The 18,372-nt window shown below is 40.9% G+C and overlaps 1 protein-coding gene across 3 annotated transcripts in view; it reads left to right on the top strand.

Moving 5' to 3' along the window:
• The window catches only part of mctp1a (multiple C2 domains, transmembrane 1a), a 960,306-nt gene that overhangs the window by 907,230 nt on the left and 34,704 nt on the right, over window positions 1-18,372 (top strand). For all 3 annotated transcript variants that reach the window (XM_085988632.1, XM_085988638.1, XM_085988659.1), the window contains 2 exons: window positions 9,510-9,619; window positions 11,448-11,557. In XM_085988632.1, the coding sequence (XP_085844758.1) occupies window positions 9,510-9,619; window positions 11,448-11,557 (220 nt within the window). The remainder of the gene's footprint in view (window positions 1-9,509; window positions 9,620-11,447; window positions 11,558-18,372) is intronic.

Here is an 18,372-nt window from a genome sequence, read left to right on the forward strand (position 1 = left end):
TGGCATATACATGAAGGTACAAATGTCATATTAGTGGTATGATAGTATTACAATCGTTTCATCAATTTTTGTGGGACAGTGGATTAACAGAAAATAAACATTTTTAATTATGTGTTAATAATGATCCAGATATTGTGTAGAAAGTATCATTTTAATCACTTTATGTAGTTGATGTTAAGTCTGAAGTGTATGTTGGACTAGTAAATATTCCCTTATGAACCTCAAAGTTGAATTTGAACCTGACTGAAATCTCTTACAATTAAAAAGTTACAGCATGGAATGCACTCTAATAAGATTCCAATATAGACATATAGGCTGGATTTTTAATCTGGAGGTGGGTCGGGAGCAGGGGTGCTAGAAAGCGTTTGGGAGAATGGGTTTCCCACAGGCAATGCTGAATTTAATGCAGAGAGGAGGGTGGGATCGGGGGGTGGGGGGGGGGGGTTGCTGTTGGTCAGGGGTCGGAGGATCGAGATCAGCTGCAGCAGCACCAAAGTGGGTGGGGGGAAGAGAGAAGTTCGGGGCCGGCCAGAGGAGCATCGGAGATGGTGGGGGTGGGGGGGTGAGGATCGGGGCCAGCCGGGGGAGCATCGGTGATGGTGGGGGTGGGGGGAGAGAGAGGTTCGGGGCCGGCCGGAGGAGCATCGGTGATGGTGGGGGTGGGGGGAGAGAGAGGTTCGGGGCCAGCCGGGGGAGCATCAGAGATGGTGGGGGTGGGGGGGGGGGTGAGGATCGGGGCTGGCCAGAGGAGCATCGGTGATGGTGGGGGTGGGGGGGAGAGAGAGGTTCGGGGCAGGCCGGAGGAGCATCGGAGATGGTGGGGGTGGGGGGTGGGGTGAGGATCGGGGCCGGCCGGAGGAGCATCAGGAAGGAGGCCCCATGGAGGGGGGTTCAGTGGCCTCATTGGGGGGGGGGTGGTTCAGAGGCCTCGTGGGAGTGGGGGGATCGGAGGCCTCGTGGAGGGGATCAGCGGCTTCATGTGGGGGGATCAGAGGCCTCAGAGTGGGAATAAGAGGCCATATGAGGGGGCTCGGTGGCCTGGGGGGGTTTCCGATCGCGGTTGGTGGGTGAGGCAGGGACGCTAAATCCAGGAGGCAAGTGTAAAGACACCTACTTCCTGGATCCAAAGGTCCTCGCCTCCCATTAGCTGGCGGGTTCCCCAAGGCCTGAGAAACCCAACCAGCCAGAGTTAAATTTGAAAAGGTGGTTAAATCCGAGGCTTGCGGCCTCATTATATTTAAATTGCCGACTCGCCTCCTGGGAAGTGGGTGGCTTGGGGTTGGGATTCCAGATTTTTTAAGACTTTAACCTCCCACCCGACCCAAACCCACCCGTTTTCTGAGGTTAAAATTCCCCCCATAGATGCAGAACAGTGGCACAGCATGGGAGAACACCAATACATTGTGCTAAATGATGGTAGGCTGCTAGGATCAGGCATGTAACTGTCCACATGTCAGCTTTCAATTTCAGCTAAGGGTGGCACAGTCATAACCCAGGAGATGCTGTCACACTCCTCTTAGTAGCTGATGACAGTGGCACTGACAGAGTGCTATCCCTCCAATCTCACCCCCCTCCCATCTCCCCCCTGCCCTTGGCTATGGATGATGTATAGAGGGATATGAAGCAGGGAATGCAGTGCCTGAAGTGTCACATTCATGCATTCTCATTGGTTGCATATTTTCAGACAGCCAATCAAAATAATGTCTCTACCTACAAATAAATGTCACGATCTATAAAAAAAACCCACTTAAACACAATTTCAGGAATGCCACTAATGACATAAATGTCAGGGGTTTTCCCCTATGATAAAACTTTTGATAAAACCAAACAATTAATCTGTTGGGAAAAAAAACTTACTCAATCGCAATGAAGCAAAAACAATATTTCTCCACCATGACAGTCCCCGCACCCTGTTATATACCCCATTAAAATAAGATTTGTCTCAAAATAAACAGCTTAAAAAATTCAACAGTTCGCAGAAAAAAAATTGTAAACTTATTTGTAAATGTACCATTCCCACTTTTCAATCATATCATCAGCAATGTTCTTCCACAAATGGCCTGATGCTCTCCACTTTTGTCATCACAAGCCTTGATCCCCACATACATCCAGCCTCACTAGCAGAGACTGCCATACATGTCCACATCTCTTTAGTACACAGTGTGACACAGTTTAGCAATGTTTGTGCAGAAGACTCCCTGACATTACTCTACAACCAGGCAGCAAGCCTATCCACTTGGCACCAATCTGTGTATTCCTACCCTCACAGCTATGAAATAAGGTTTGATTGTACTGTAAGATTCATTTGTTTGGACCAAACATTTGCAGTGAGTCCACGGATTCCAAATAAATTCCACTTATAGAACATCAATTGCATTAGAATTAATATTAAAACAAAGAAGCTACTAACCAAAATTTTGGGAAATGTTTTCCGGAAAACTTAAGGGCCCGAGAAAGCTGAAAAGCTTAACTTGTCATGCTTGGGGATGGAATAGGGAATGGCCATTATCCTGAAGAAACACCAGAGATATGGCAAATAAATTCTGGCTGTACTAAATAAATTGTACACATTATAGTGGTCCGAATTCCAAGCTACCAATTCCATAAACTGCATATAACATATAAACTGTATATACGCTGCCAGTTAAATGAAATAAATGCGCAATCATTATATGAACTATACAAAATAAATTTTGGTCCCTAAACCCACATCTGACCCCGTACATGTTGGTTGTCATCTTGCTTCATGCTCTGGGCTTTAAAAAAGGTAAACAATATGAATTAAAGTAATCAGTGATGGAACATCTGTGAGAGGCATAGAGAGAGAGAGTGAGAGAAAGTACAAGACATAGAAGGGAAGCAAGGATTTAGAGAATGAAGTAGAGAAAAAGAGTGAGAAAAAAGATAAATAGACAGATAAAGGGACAACAATGAGAGTGTGTTAGAGCATACAGAGAATGAAGTAGACAGAAAGAGTAGAAGACAATTAAAAAGACAAAGACTGAAGGATTAGAGAATGCAAGACAAAAAAATAACATTTACAGCAAGACAATTTTTTAATGTTCAATAGCAACACCACAGATCTACAAGCAATGAATGTACAGAAGACTTATGAAAACCCTTCCTCCAGCTTTGTCAGATTTGTAGTAAATTGCAAAACCATTGCAATTAACTTCCTTTAGTGTTTCTACAAAATTGTAAAGTCTGGAGTTTTACTTGTGTTGAATACTTCAACACAATATACTTTAAATCATTACCCAGTTGCTCAGGTTACTGATCTTCACATAAACTTTCTCTTAATAGTTTTTTAAATATGTCATTTTATGCAGTTGGAATGATAGCAATATTTTGGCGCAATAATTACTAAAACCTGTGAGTAAAAGAAAATGTAATCATGGAAATGAAATGTCATTTAACCAGCTGTAGAATATACCCTCTTCTGTATTAGGCTGATAATTATTTCCAGAAACTTCCTATTGTAGCCAGAAAGTGTTGAAATTGATTCCATTTACCAGCCATCTTGGAATCAAAAGGAAACACCAGTTGTGCTTCAAACAGTATTAGTGAGGGCCACAGTTGTTCAAAGTTGTCCTATGAATTCTATTTGCTAACACAGCAGCTTGTTGAAGAAAAACAAGCTGGACTCTTCACTGCCTAGATTATTTTTCCTATAAGTCTTCAGCACAGGAAATAGAAAACAGCTAATGGTTTGTGGGGCATGTGGAATTGGTTTAAGTAAAGCCGAACTCTGATCCCACTGACCGCCTCCTCTTTCCTGTCCTATTTTTTCTATGGCTTGTGCAGAAAATGTCAACAAATTTCTTCAGAGCTCTGCTGAATTTTTGAATAACTTTACACAGGCCTAATTCAAAACAGATGCACTTTTAAGAAAAATGCAGGTTTGTCTTGTACCTGTACTTCTAATATATTTATAAAAAAAAGAAACAGCCTCAGGTTCCTACAATGGGGTTTTCTATTTATCTTTGAAAATTGTCAGTTTGACTGTTTTTTCAAAGATTATAGAAGGTGAAAATAAGCAACAGAGCTTACAAATGTTTGCCTGTGAATATTTATTCCAACAGATCAAGTGCTGTATTCTGCAAGATGCTGTACTTGGTGCCAGAAGGGAGCAAGACTACAGGAGTAGCCTTCCACATTTAGTGGCAATGCTTGAATTGATGAGAGAGTTTTAATACTTTGTTTTAAGTTATCATTACAACAGCATTTATGCATATTACAAATTAATTTTCTCCCTTACAGAGAACAAAGGCCATATTACATCTTAAAGCAGTGACAGGAGCTGCATTATTTATCTGCATTTTCAGTTGAAGCGACATTACTTTTGTAATTTCAGTAATTGTCAATATATGTAGCTGCAGCAAAGTAAATCATTTCATCAATAATTAATGACCTGAAGTGTACAAGTCACAGCTTGGAGTGAAATTCCTCTATGAATAAAAACAGGAGAATGACTGTTTTCTGTGGAGTTAATCACTCACTAACAAAATCAAATTCTCTGAAATCAGACATTTCAAAGCTATGCTTTCCCATGATTTCATTCGTAAGTCATTGGGCTGGATTTTCATTGGGCCGTGGAGTCAGGATTGGAGGCGTGTGAGGGTTTAAAATCCCGAAATCGGGGGTCCCGACCCCATCCTGCCCCCAACCCGCCTCCATTCCAGTTTCAAAGGAGGCAGGTATCCGCCCCGCACTGGGACCCAATGGGCGGGCTCAACAAGGTCAATCAAGTTTAAATCGCATGGGTTGGCTACAACTCGATGGAGGAGGGACTACAACCCCAAAAGTTGTAGTCCCGCCTCCTACCTGACTCCTCAATGAAAATCCAGCCCATTAATTGAGCAATTCTCCTTTTTTTCACTAGAAAAGATATTTCACCCCTAATTATTTCATAACCAATGCATCCTGTTTTTTGTAACTTTCTTTTCACTCTAATGACTTGTAATTCTAGCCATTAAAATTACACAGATACATGTTTTACTACTTCCAACAAAATATTTTAAAACTCAAACTTAATCCATTTTTTTTTTAAAAGTCAGACTCAAGCTTGCACTCAAAATCTGGTATATATATCCTGAACAATAAAGTGTAGTCTTTACAATGCATTGTTTAGACTGCACTTGGAATTTTTGGTTCAATTCTGGTCACCATGCCACTAAAAATGATGTACAGACATTGTAAAAGGGTATAAAGTAGCAAGACTGATCCCAAATGTAAAGAGAACGAGCTAGGAGGAAAGACTAGAGAAGCTCAAGCTCAACAAAGAAGGCAGTTAAGGGCGGACCTTAAATATTAAATGGTATAGATAAGGTAAACCAAGAATTTGACTGGGAAATTGGATTCCATTTCACCTATTTTTCAGGCATAATACAGGGGAACAATTACTTATATCGTGGGGCTCTGTCTGGTGCCCCAAGGACACCTGAAATATGGGGGTCGGACGATATTCAGCAGTCCCTAGCGGCCACCTAAAACAGGGATTAGACCCCTTGCATATGATAATGAGGGACCTAACACCTGTTTCAGGACCCCTCTCCTTGGTCAGTGCTGAGGTTTTCCTTCGGCCGTCAGCAAAATGGCAGGTTTATATATATTTACCTTCCTGTGGAGCTGGGAGGACCAGAAAACTCTCCCAGCCCCCAGGCAGCCAGCCCAACTTGGAGCAACCTCTGAAGGCACAACAGGTGCCCACAGCTGACTGAAAATATGCTGATGAAACCTGAAGCCTAATTTTAAGCAAGCCTCAGGCCTCCAGCTTCTGCTGTGTGCTCCTAGTGTGCCAACTATTTCAGGCCTGAAAATGGGCATAAACAAATTTCTAGGATATTAACTTCAAATTAAACCAGAAAAGTGGGAGCAAAGGGCATAAATACATGAAAAGTAAATTTAAAACAGATATTGGTAGAAATTCCTTGCTCAAAGAATGATAAATGTTTTGAAAAATCTGCAAGATAGAGGCAGAAGCATTAAGGGCATTCATAAAACAGTCAACTGCTATAATGGAAGAATTAGGGTATTAGAGGGATGGGCTTTGATGAACTGAATGCCCTTTTCCTATCTGTGACTTTTCTTATGTTGTAGATTACACCAGTTAACAGCATTTTAATTGCATTTTCAAACTGCAGTCTGTTTTTCATGAAAAAAGCAGATTAGTGAGGGCACTGGGTTAAGAACCTTGAAATTTTATTAGCTTTTTACTATGCTAAACCCACAAAAACAAAGGTTCGAAGATGGGACCAAGCTTTACTTTGTGGGAGAAGGGAGGATAATAATTCAAATGGACCAGTAATCTTTGCTTACAATTTTCTCAGTTTTTGACTTTTTACAGAGCTAAGTGAAATCAAATAATGCAAAAATTTGAGCTTTACAGGAGTTTTGCAATGATAACAGACCACAATGAATTTAATGGCCAATTGTCAAGTTCTTTTAATAGCTGCATTCTGCCTCATTCACCTTTGTACATAAATGACAAAAGTGAAGACTTAACAAATGTAGCAAAGTAACTCACAGCATATTGATGAAACAAAACACATAGGGGGAAAAATTCGTTAGCGACCATTTTGGGTGGCTAACATCGTCTGGGCGCTAAATTTAGCGCTTGGTGAAAAATAGCGCCGGCGTTTGGTAACTTCAGTTTTAGCATCCCAAGAGGGAGGTGGAGCGCTAATTCAAGTGCTCCACTTCCTTCTTAGAGCGCTAACCCCGAATATTGGGGCAGTGCATTCTGCAGCACTACGCACTTGGCCACGTAGCACTGCCGCATAGAAGGGCCCTTCCCCTCATTAAAGGGGGGGGCCCAAACCCACGACTCTGCGAGGCCCTACCTGGACCACCAGGGGGTGGGGTGACATGCCAGCAGCAAGAGGAGTGCCAGGCTGCCAGATCGGGGCACGGATCCTGCGTTCAAAGAGGCAACGGGCCACGACGAGTAAGACAGCCGATATTTTTTTCCCCGCCCACCACCGCCCCTTTATTTACCACCCCACGAGCCCCCTGCCGCTCTGTTCCCGCCCCCTGAATCAGTCGCTGTCATTGCCCGCCACAGATTCACGGGGCGAAAACGGGGCACTGTGCACGGTGATGACGTTGTCATCGCCTGCGGAGAGGGGCACTACCGGTTACCGCCGCCGCTAAACTCCCGCTGAATTTAGCGGGAGTCGTTAGCGGCGCCGTGCCAAGGTGAAAAGTAGTTTGCGCCCAGTTAGTGCCACCAGGGGCGATAACAAGAGGCGCAAATGCACCGAATTTCTAGCCCATAGAAATTCTTTCACTTTTCGACTCTCCTTCCAATTGTAGTAATATGAATCTGTTTTTGTGTTGGAGGGTTTCAATGTGCTTCGTGTCATAAATACTGAATTTTACTGGAGTGTTGCTGCTGGTGTTATCATAGCCATTAAAGTTAGCTAAAGGTCATTCCATGGAACAAATTTCTACCTCACATTCATGGAACCATTTCAGACCCCTTCCTAACAAATCCTATGGAATAAATAGAACATCACATTGGTGAATTTCAGCTGTTCTTTTTATATTTTTAGTTTACATTTTCAAACACTTTCCACTTCTGTGGTTTCCTTGTATTTCAGACAAGGTCTAGCCCATGGGAAAGTGGCAGGCCTCTGCTCATTGTTTTCCTATGAAGACATAGCTAAGTTGAGGCATAACTGAGCTGGCAAACTCACTATTCAGGGAATCACTGGCATGAAGATATGATCTACCATGGTATAGGGTGGTGGTGCTTCAGTAAATTGGTACTGCAACTGTTCTTTAAAGAAGAACATCTCCTTTGGGGCAAGTCATAAGTTGCTGAGTTTGGGCTGCCTCAATCCAATTCCTGGTGGATGTGAGCCCATCGAACAAAAGCTATCTACTGGCACTAAGTTAGTAGTGTCACTGTAAAAACAGCTAGTACAGTAAGTGAAAAAATTCACACTGGTATAGTACACAGTGCCCTTCTGAGGTTCGGGTTGGAGTACAGAGAGCTTGATTTGGCATTTCAATTTGTGTTATACAGGGGTGTAGCTAGGTGTAAACGCTGTATGCAAATATATGCCCATTTTTATCCCTGGGGAGGCACTCAGCTGTTGCAACAGTTGATCGTTGCTCCAAGGAATCTAGCTGGAAGATTGTTGCTACTCCACAACCTGATGCTCTTCTCGATGGTCCCAGCTGCAGCTTGTATCTTCCCTCTCCTGTGCGTGACAATTCCGGGATTTGCAATAGGTCAGGAATTCTCATCTGTAGCACAGAGTCGGGTCCTGGAATGAAGCAGCAGTATCAGGTGGAAACTGCAGTCAATACCAGCAATGAGAAGACCATTAGGGGAGGGAGATTTCCAATAGAAAATGGATGGACAGGTGGAGAGGGATGAATGCTCATGTGCATTAGAGATTGTGGTTAGAGGGGGATTAGAATTTAGAGGGGAGGGTGTCTATGTGAAAAAAGGGGGAGGCAGAGGAAAAATGCCTGTGTGAATTGGGGTAGGACTTAGAGAGGAGCATACATCTGAACTAGGCATTAGAGGGAAGAGTGCTTCTGTGAATTGGGAAGGTTAGACATATAAGGGCTTATTTTAACTTTTGTTGGTGGTGGAAAACGGACAGTAGGGGATCGGATACCCATTAATCCCCCCGCCACCCTGCCCGCCCACCCCCACCCGATTTTCCTTTCTTTTGACTTGCTGATCCACAACACCAAGTTTACTGTCCGACAGTGAAAGTTCAAATCTACTCCATAGATTACTTCTGAACTGCGGGAGCAAGAAGAATATAGTGCCTCTGTGAAGGGGGGAAGGGAAGGGACCTCTGTGAATGAGAGAGAATGCCTCTAAGAGGGGGTGGAGTGAATGTTCAAATAGCTTTTGATGAAATTAAAGTCTGGTTAGTGTGCTGCATGTGGATAAAGCAAAATGTCACTTATCGTTCCTTTGTAAGATTAAAACATATTAATTGAGAAAAAAAAAGCATTTTAAAATTAACCAGAATGCACTATTTTTATGTAAACATTTCAGGGTAATATTCCCAAGAAATGTATGTGGCAACGAGTGTGGAGCATAGCATGTGAGAGGAGTTGCACAATTCTAAATTTCCTGCCTATGCCTCTGGTGCTATACCCAAACCTCTGATTGCTTAGGGTGATGCTGGGTGCATAAGTGGAAGAATATTACATTCCTCACCTTAATAAGCACACAAAATATTCACCAATACTTGAGTGTAAAATAGCTAGAGGAATAAGCTTCTGAACTGAGCCAGTTATATTTTTTTGAGACAGTATGATATAAACCTTTTTTCCTCTGACAGTTGACTTTGGCGTGGTAATTAATGTTCTGTTACGGTTGAAGAGCAAATATTCAATCAATAAATTATGTTAATTTTCAATATTTATTTCTCAATATAACAAAAAAATCAAAATGTTAACAAAATCTTTTATATTGTAAAATGTGCTTCATCCAAATACAACAAAGTGCATGATTTATCATTGTTCTTTTCCCTCAGGAGGCTGAAAGGAAAGGCTTGATGGATAAATTGTTTGCCATCCAGGATGTGTGTATAGCTGTCCAGAGTGGCCTAGATGAGGTCGCTAGCCTTTACGAAAGAATAAAAAAGTGAGTCCTGCCACATTGCACTTATCTGTTTCTGTGATGGTCCTCACATTTCCTTCTGAGCAAAGTGCAGAATGCTACATTTCTGATAGGAAGCATCAGTTCAGGATGATGAATGATCAGGTCCTGTCATTAGTTACCTTTCCACACACCAACCTTTACAATGAGGACTTGCAGTTCTTGTTCTTGTGTAATTCATCTTGTCCTTTACTTTAGAGGCAGAGGATGCTTTTAAAAGAAACATGTGGAAAAAGACAAATAACAATAAAAGTTAGTAATTGTTAAAAGGAAGTGACCTAAATTAGATTGCTGCCAAGTTTATCAAAAATAATGCATAAAGGTTACTGGAACCGTTCTAACAAAAGACTTAAAACAAACAGCTTGTCTGTTTTATTTTTCTATTTAACAAGAGCCTTTACCCAGAGAGTTCTTGAATATTTTATGCATACTAAAAAAAGTTTTACTTCATTTCATTTCTCTAAAGTTTTTTTGTAATTTTGCTGGTACAACTATATTAAATAAATAAATAGAAGATTATATGAGGAAAATACTGCAATTACAACTGTTATGGATAATGAAAATGTATCTATGCATTTATACTTATAGCAGATAATGGTGACTGTACAATATGCAAAAATACAATGGGCCAGATTTTGCTGAAAATATAACACGTCTGAATGATGCACACAATTATTAATGTGCAAATCGGCCAGCAACTTGTGGCAAGGAAGAGACACCCCGTGAATTGCGAATCACCACAAGTTGCTGTTAGCTTCGCAAAAATGGTATCTTGCCCTTAACCTTCCCGTGATTTTCATGAAGTTGCTACATTTGCACATTAATTGCTCATTAAACTCACCACAGAAAGTTAAGTATGTAATTAGCATAAGTACCCTTTTAATGGCATAATAATTGTTAATGATTGGCCATCAACCTCTTTTGCCCAGAAAGTAAACAGTTTTCACTGTGGTGTCTTATTCCTTCAGATTGTGAATTGTTTTAGGAGATTTTAAAAATGTCCAATTTAAAATTTTTAATGTTTTTTCTTACTTTTCCTTTCTGTTTCTTTTTTCTCTCTCTTAATCCAATCTTTCTTTCTCTCTGTTTCTCTTTCTGTACCTGATTTGATATTGAATTCACCCACTCTGATTCAACCTCCTTCTCAGTCCTTCCTCTGTTTATTTCTCAATCCTTTAATCTCATTGGTTAAGGTGATACACTGTTTGCCCCGTTGTTCACCAAGGTCCCAGATGCACTGTTGCCTTCGCCATTATCAGCTCGCAATTCCAGCAGCTTTGTGGGCAATTTTTTTAAAAATGCTAAACATGCACAAACAAGTCTTAACTAATGGGGCACACCAGGAAATGCCTTCCTCCAACAAAATCTGGGAAATGTTCTTACACATGTTTGTAATGATCAGTAACCTGTCATTCTGGAATGGTACACTAGGTGGTGCTGTATGTATATAAGAGTGGGCTACCCACGATGCACCAGGCTACCCACAAGGCAGCAGTCAAGATGGATGCTTCTACAGATACTGTACCTAGTCCACATGTGCTCAATAAAGTGTCTAGCAAAAGCTAGCTGTTCTTAATAAAAACGACTAGTTATTAATGAACATAACAATGTTCTGACTGTAATTGATAAAGAATACAGTAAATAATACAAGTATCTATTTTATCTTTAAATTGCAATACAGACCTCCAAGTGCAAATGCCCAAAAGAAGTTCTGATGGAAGTGTTGGTCTCTCTATTGTCATGTTTAACTGCAGTCACTCATTGTATGTAACCAATTGCTTTCAGTAACAATTTTTTCTCATTTCTATTAAAGCACCTTCAACTGGACAGTTCCTTTCCTGACTTGGTTAGCTGTTTTTATCCTTACTGTTGGCACCATAGTCCTTTATTTTGTGCCTCTAAGATACATTCTTCTTGTCTACGGTAGGTCAAACTTTCTACACTATGTCGTACACATTTCTTCAAAGGATTAATTGTGTTGTTAGTAGTTTTTGATACTAATTGTTATGGAGTTGCTTATTAACTGACTTACTCTAGTAGTGTGAGACAACTCTCCATATCCAGAAATAGCAGACACAATTATATGGATGTTTGCCCTTTTAATGGTGTTGAAACAGAAGATGCTAATATGTTCTTACTCTAATATGCAGGGAATAATAAATGACAAATACATTAACCTCTGTAGTGCCAACCCATCCAGGAAATTGCTTTCATTTAATACAGTATGTGAAAACTTTCCATATAAATTTTTGTTGGATATACTGTTTAGTGTATGTAGTGTATAGTTTATTTTCTGACAGTTATATTATCAGTCTGTGATGCCAATTACCTTAGCATCTTGTCTGAATATGATCCTTATTATTATTTCACTATATAACTGTACCTACAGTGGCAGGCAGTGACCAGCGGGGTGCCGCAAGGATCTGTCCTGGGACCCCAGCTGTTCACAATATATATAAATGATCTGGATCAGGGAATTGGATGCAATATTTCCAAATTCGCTGACGACACTAAACTAGGAGGAGGGGTGGGCTCTGATGAGGATGTCAGGAGGCTACAGTGCGATTTGGACAGGTTGGGGGAATGGGCGGATACGTGGCAGATGCACTATAATGTGGATAAATGCGAGGTTATCCACTTTGGGGGTAAAAACAGGAGGGTAGATTATTATCTAAATGGCAATAGATTGGGAGATGGGGAAGTGCAGAGGGACCTGGGTGTTCTTGTGCACCAGTCACTGAAGGAGAGCATGCAGGTGCAACAGGCGATTAAGAAGGCAAATGGTATGTTGGCCTTCATATCAAGGGGGTTCGAGTATAGGAATAGGGATACCTTACTACAGCTGTACAAGGTGCTGGTGAGACCGCATCTGGAGTATTGTGTACAGTTTTGGTCGCCCCATCTGCGGAAGGATGTTCTTGCCATGGAAAGAGTGCAGCGGCGATTCACCAGGCTGATACCTGGAATGGCGGGAATGACCTACGAGGAGAGATTGAATAGTTTGGGCTTGTACTCACTGGAGTTTAGAAGATTGAGAGGGGATCTCATCGAAACATATAAAATTATGGCAGGCCTGGACAGGCTGAATTCAGAGAGAATGTTTCCAATGGCAGGGGAGCACAGAACCAGGGGCCACAGTCTAAAAATAGCGGGCAAATCATTTAAAACAGAGATGAGGAAGAATTTCTTCACTCAAAGAGTGGTGAGCCTGTGGAATTCCCTGCCACAGAGGGCTGTGAAGGCTAATTCAATAAATATTTTCAAGAGAGAATTGGATATATTTCTGAAGGCTAAGGGGATTAAGGGTTACGGAGAAAAGGCGGGGACGGGGTACTGAACTGGTAAGATCAGCTAAGATCTCAGATGAAGATCAGCCATGATCTCATTGAATGGCGGAGCAGGCTCGAAGGGCCGAATGGCCTACTCCTGTTCCTATCTCTATGTTTCTATGTTTACACCATTCTTAGTATATCAATCGCAAAAACAGTTCTTAAAATTTAAAAATATACTGTATTTTCTGAAAAAAATAAATAAGCAGCAGGCAAAAAATAGAATTGCATTTATATAGCCCCCTCCACATCCTCAGGACATCTTAAACTGGATTACAGCCATGAATTACTTTTGAAGTCTTGTCATTCAAAACCAATTTTGCATACAGCAAGGTCCCCCACACCAAATGAGATGCATAACCAGTTACCTGTTTTTCTAATGTTGATTGTGAGATGAATGTTGCCCACATCATCAGGAGAACTCTGCTCTACTTTTGAAAAAATGGCATTGGATCATTTAAATCCACCTGAACACACAAATCCTCATACAAAAGACAGAAACTTCAGGCATCACAGCATGCTCTCAATGTCAGCCGAGTTTATATGTGTTCAAGTCCTGTAGTGGAGCTTGAACCCACAATCCTCTGAGTCAACGGCAAGAGCTACCATTGAGCCAAACTGACATGTAAAGCAGTAAATCAAAGTTGGTCAAACCCGAAACGTCAACTCAAATTTCTCTCCACGGATGTTGCCTGACTTGCTGAGTTTTTCCAGCATTTTCTGTTGTTACTTTGGTTATACTGAGCTTCATAAATTGCTCGAGCTTTTCTGTTATATCACAGTATCACTTTAACATAAGGGAAAATTAATATATTCCTTCGAGGTCATCAAGAGGTCATTTTAATAATTCATACTAATCCATGGCTTTGTGCGTGGAGAGTCATGTCCAAATGTAGTCTTCAGGTGAAGCGGGATTACAGGGAAGGGGATTATTGGACCAGGGTGCACAGATGTAATTCAGTCCCCATTTTAAAGTCATACATTCTGTCCTTATTTTTTTCTCTTTATAATATACATTTTTATTCCCCCACAGTGCCACTACTGGCGGTAAAGTGTAATTAGAACATGAAAATTTTACATAAGCAGTTTCGATTATAAATGTGGACATAGGAATTTATAATGTGAAAAATTAACAAAGTGCACATTGATGTAACATTTTAATATATTACAGATTGTAAAGCATATATAAAACAATGAATTGCTTTGAGAAAAGTCATGATTTTCCCAATACTTAAGAAATATAAGATTACATTTACCAAACTATAAATTATGAATTTGAAAAATAATTATAGCTAAGCCATATGTGACAAAGGTATACAAAAGTTAACCGAAGAAAATGAAGCAGCTGTCATCATGACTAAATTATTGCATCCTAACACTATAAACTATAAGTAGAATTTGCACAGAGATTTTTTGTTCTGAACTCTGAATCAAATATTCCATAATCACTTTGTTGGTTTATACAACCTTAAAATTAATATTACAAAAATCAAATCTACCCCATTTATCTTACCCTACCTTGCAAATAGTTGTACATTGGAGTGCCAACAATGCCTGTCACCTGAGCCCAGCTTCTATTTTTGGTGTAGTGTGGTGGAAAACATTATCACATTAACATATTTGTGGTGGTTCCATTCCATGTTTTGTGACAGATGCAGTCAGCTAGGCGATTGAGATAGGAATTGTTCAAAAGGTTTGAGCTACGAGCACACGGCTAAAGAGAATGGAGTAAGAAAGAGCACGCACAATATATTAAGCTATTTTAGCAGATGTGTGTCATATGTTGGGAGTAAATGACTTTAGTTTCTTCAGTACTCTGCAGGTGTATTGTGGAGCATGTCACTGGCTAAGCAAAGGAGAAGGCACACTTCTCAGGAAAAAGAAAAATTGAATGTTCATCTTGCCCTTTACAACAATTATGGTAGTGAAGCACTGCTTCTCAGAGGAGAGAAGATTGGCATTAAAACTCTTGCTATATAAAGCTAAACAAGTATACTTCCTTTGAGCAAATGTAGACAACTTGACTATATCTATGGAAGAGTCCACTCATGCTCCTGGCTGAAAGATGACAAGATCGCAGCTAGAAGAAAAGAGAATAAACTATGGATAAAATTATATTAATTTTTCCCTAATTTCCTCACCTTTGAAGAAGCTAGATGATTGAGACAGGATGTATTGAGAGGGTATAAACTAGGTGCATATGGCTGAAGACCATACACAATGAGATGAATTTCCTTGCCGTTTTCAGCATAGTTCCAGTGCATTATCAGAGCAAATACATTTTTCTGACAAGAAAATCGGGTAGAAGCCTTTTCACCAGTTTTCCAACATTAAATTGTCTCCCTCAAGTTCCCTCACACTTTTCAGCCTTTCCTGCGATCGGTCCACCTGAGTGCCTTCTGTTACATATATATTAACGAAGACTAACAACAGCACAGGTAGCATAGTGGTTACGTTACTGGTACTAGTAATCCAAACGGCCTGGACTAATGATCTGGAGACGTGAGTTTAAATCCCACCAGCTGGGGAATTTAAATTCAGTTAATTAAATAAATCTGTAATATAAAAGCTAGTATAATAATGATGACCATGAAACTCAGATTGTCGTAAAAACCCACCTGGTTCACTAATGTCCTTTAGGGAAGGAAATCTGCTGTCCTTACGTGGCTTGGCCTATATGTTACTCCAGACCCACAGCAATGTGGTTGATTTTTAACAGCCCTTTGAGTTGTACCAAACTGCTACAAAGAAGTATCACCACATGGACTGCAGTGGTTCAAGAAGGCAGCTCACCACCACCTTCTCAAGGGCAAATAGGAATGGACAATAAATGCTGACCTTGCCAGCGCCACCCACATCCCGTGAACGAATAGCTCAGAGTTTCCTGCTTTAGACTCACAGTGCACTCCAGGTAACTTAGACTTAGATTTATAAAGTGCAGCTATTGCCAGCATCAGCTGAAGCAAGTGACATGGAGGTTGGTGCAGAGGAACCTACAGGCAGTCTTTGTAGGAACTCATGGGTGGGCTTCAGTTCTTCATCATAATCCTTATTGTCTTCCTCCTCATCATCATCATAATTGACAAGGAGGCAGTTGTGTCTGTGCTGTTCTTCCTTCTCCTCATTATCACCAACTTCCTTCTCTTGTGCCCCCCTCCCTGTTGTTGTGGTAGGTCTGCAGGAAAGGAGGGTAGACAAATGTATGAGCATTATCATTTTGGGTTTAAGGGGGTGGAAACTTATGTCTGTGTGGGGCCTCACAGGGTGCCAGGGTGACAATGTAGATGCTCAGTCACTATGCCCCCGACCTCGCCGTCTCCCTTAGGAAAAGCAAAGTGCCTCCCATTGAGCTGCATGGCTTTCCCTGCAAAGAGTGTGAGTTTAAGGTGGGGTTTTCCCTACTGGTGGTTTGCCTCTGGTGATCATTGTGCACTAATTTATCCCACAGAAAAATTGAGTAAATGAGGGGAAGGCTAGCAGTTGGGGACTGTGTGCTAAGTGGAATGAGAGAGGTGAAGTAAGAGATGTGGGTGTATCAGTCTGTTAAAGAGGTTTTAGTGTTGTGCATTTAAGCAATTCCAGTTAGGGGAGCTAAGTATCCATTATGCAAGATCCCAAGTTCAAGTCCACCTTAACCAGTGTGCATTGTGAAGGATTAGTTGTACAAGTGTTCCTTTAAGAGGATGAAGATTGTGCTGGCGCCTAGGGTGGGCAAGAAAGAAAAGGGATAGTGTCCAGTGTGTTACCTTTCCTGCCCTGGTGAGGCCAGTTAACTTCTTGTGGCACTGGTCTGCAGTCCTGTGGTGAGTAAATTGCCAGTTAGTGCCAATGCCACCTCCCTCCAGGTGGAACCAATAAAATTCCTGGCAGGTCTGCTAGCACAGACACCCAGTAGTCTGTGTCTCCCTAGCTCTATTTCCGCCAGAAGGGCTTGGAGATCCAAGTCTGTAAAATTCTGGGTTAATTTTTCTTTCCATGCCTGGGTCCCATACCATGCTGCCTTGTTTGGCTGTTTGTTCCAGGGGTTCCTTCTGTAGACTTCTTGAGAAGTATGGGAAATAAATTGATGAGGCATACTATCTGAGAGTCAAGTTAGTGAGCCAAGCACTGCTCCTTCTTTACCTGGTTGTTCCCCAGTCTGCTGCTGCAGTTTTCAGCCAGAACTGGCCATTTAAAGGCTGTACTCCAACTTCCATGCAATCTAATAAATTACACATCTTTCACATGGTATTTACATCAATCACTACTCCAAAGGGTATGAACTGACACAGGAACCCCCTCGTGTAAGTACCTCTTCTGGCCACAGGCTGATACAAATCTTTTGCCACTGGCATAATAGCAATGCAAATCACTGTGGGGAAGTTTGCCACCAGTCTATTAAGCTGCTTTAAACAAGTTGGGATAAGTGTTGTGTGTTGGACACCCTCTGATAATTTACCCAAGCATTTTCTTTGTGTGAAAACCTAGACAATGAATGTCGGCAAGCCAGTTGTTCAGGAAGGGCTTCAGATCCGAGACCGATCCTGTCTTCAACCAACCTCCACACTAGTACACGTTCCAGAAGGAATACACTTTTCACTGAATAGCCACAGAGTAACCCTTTCTACCTTTGCTTTACTAATACATCACAATGATAAAATTATTTGAAACAATAGAAAATTGTAAAGCTTACCCTTCAGAAACAATTCCTGCAGGCTGATAAATTATTAAAACATTATTCTGCAGACATGCTAGTACATTAAAAAAATTAGTAGGGCGTAATTTTTTTCTCTCTCCAAATTCATCAAATTTTATCACTGTTACTATAAGTCTTAATCGTTTGCTATATAGATATTGCCTGTAGTTATATTTAGCATCTTCTATGAACCAAGCTGCCTGGCCCCTGCAGTTATGTGAAAATTTAAATTGCCCTGTGTTTTAACAGCAGATTAATTTGAAGTGTGGCTTGTCTTATCATGTGTTCGCCTTGGTTACAATTACTGTAGGAAATTAAAGTTACATATAAGGAGGTAGATGAAGCTGGATATGTGTGAAAGAAACAGGACTAAACAAGCTTTGATCAGTAAATGAACTGAATTATGCAGAAGCTATGCACTAATTCCTTTCCTAGGAACTGTTAAAAGCTATCACAAGGAAAGAACAGTAATTGGACTCATTACTTTTAAAAAATCTGTTTGCATAGAATCATATTATTCAGTATCTGGTAACTGTGTAACTTAATATAGATGCGAAGGACTAAAGTTAAGTGCGCCTAAGTGATGTATTTTCTGCAATGTAACTATTTCAGTAACTGAATTATTTTTACTGATTGACACAAAGCAGTAAATTTTCTGTCAACTTTACAAGTGAAGTTAGAAATGGAGGAGAAATATTTATCCATTGGCCTTTTTCCCCATGGAAATCTATGCT

Source organism: Somniosus microcephalus, chromosome 1, assembly GCF_052327205.1.
Source record: "Somniosus microcephalus isolate GS21.2 chromosome 1, FLI_Smic_1.0, whole genome shotgun sequence".
In the NCBI taxonomy this organism is placed as follows: Eukaryota; Metazoa; Chordata; class Chondrichthyes; order Squaliformes; family Somniosidae; genus Somniosus; species Somniosus microcephalus.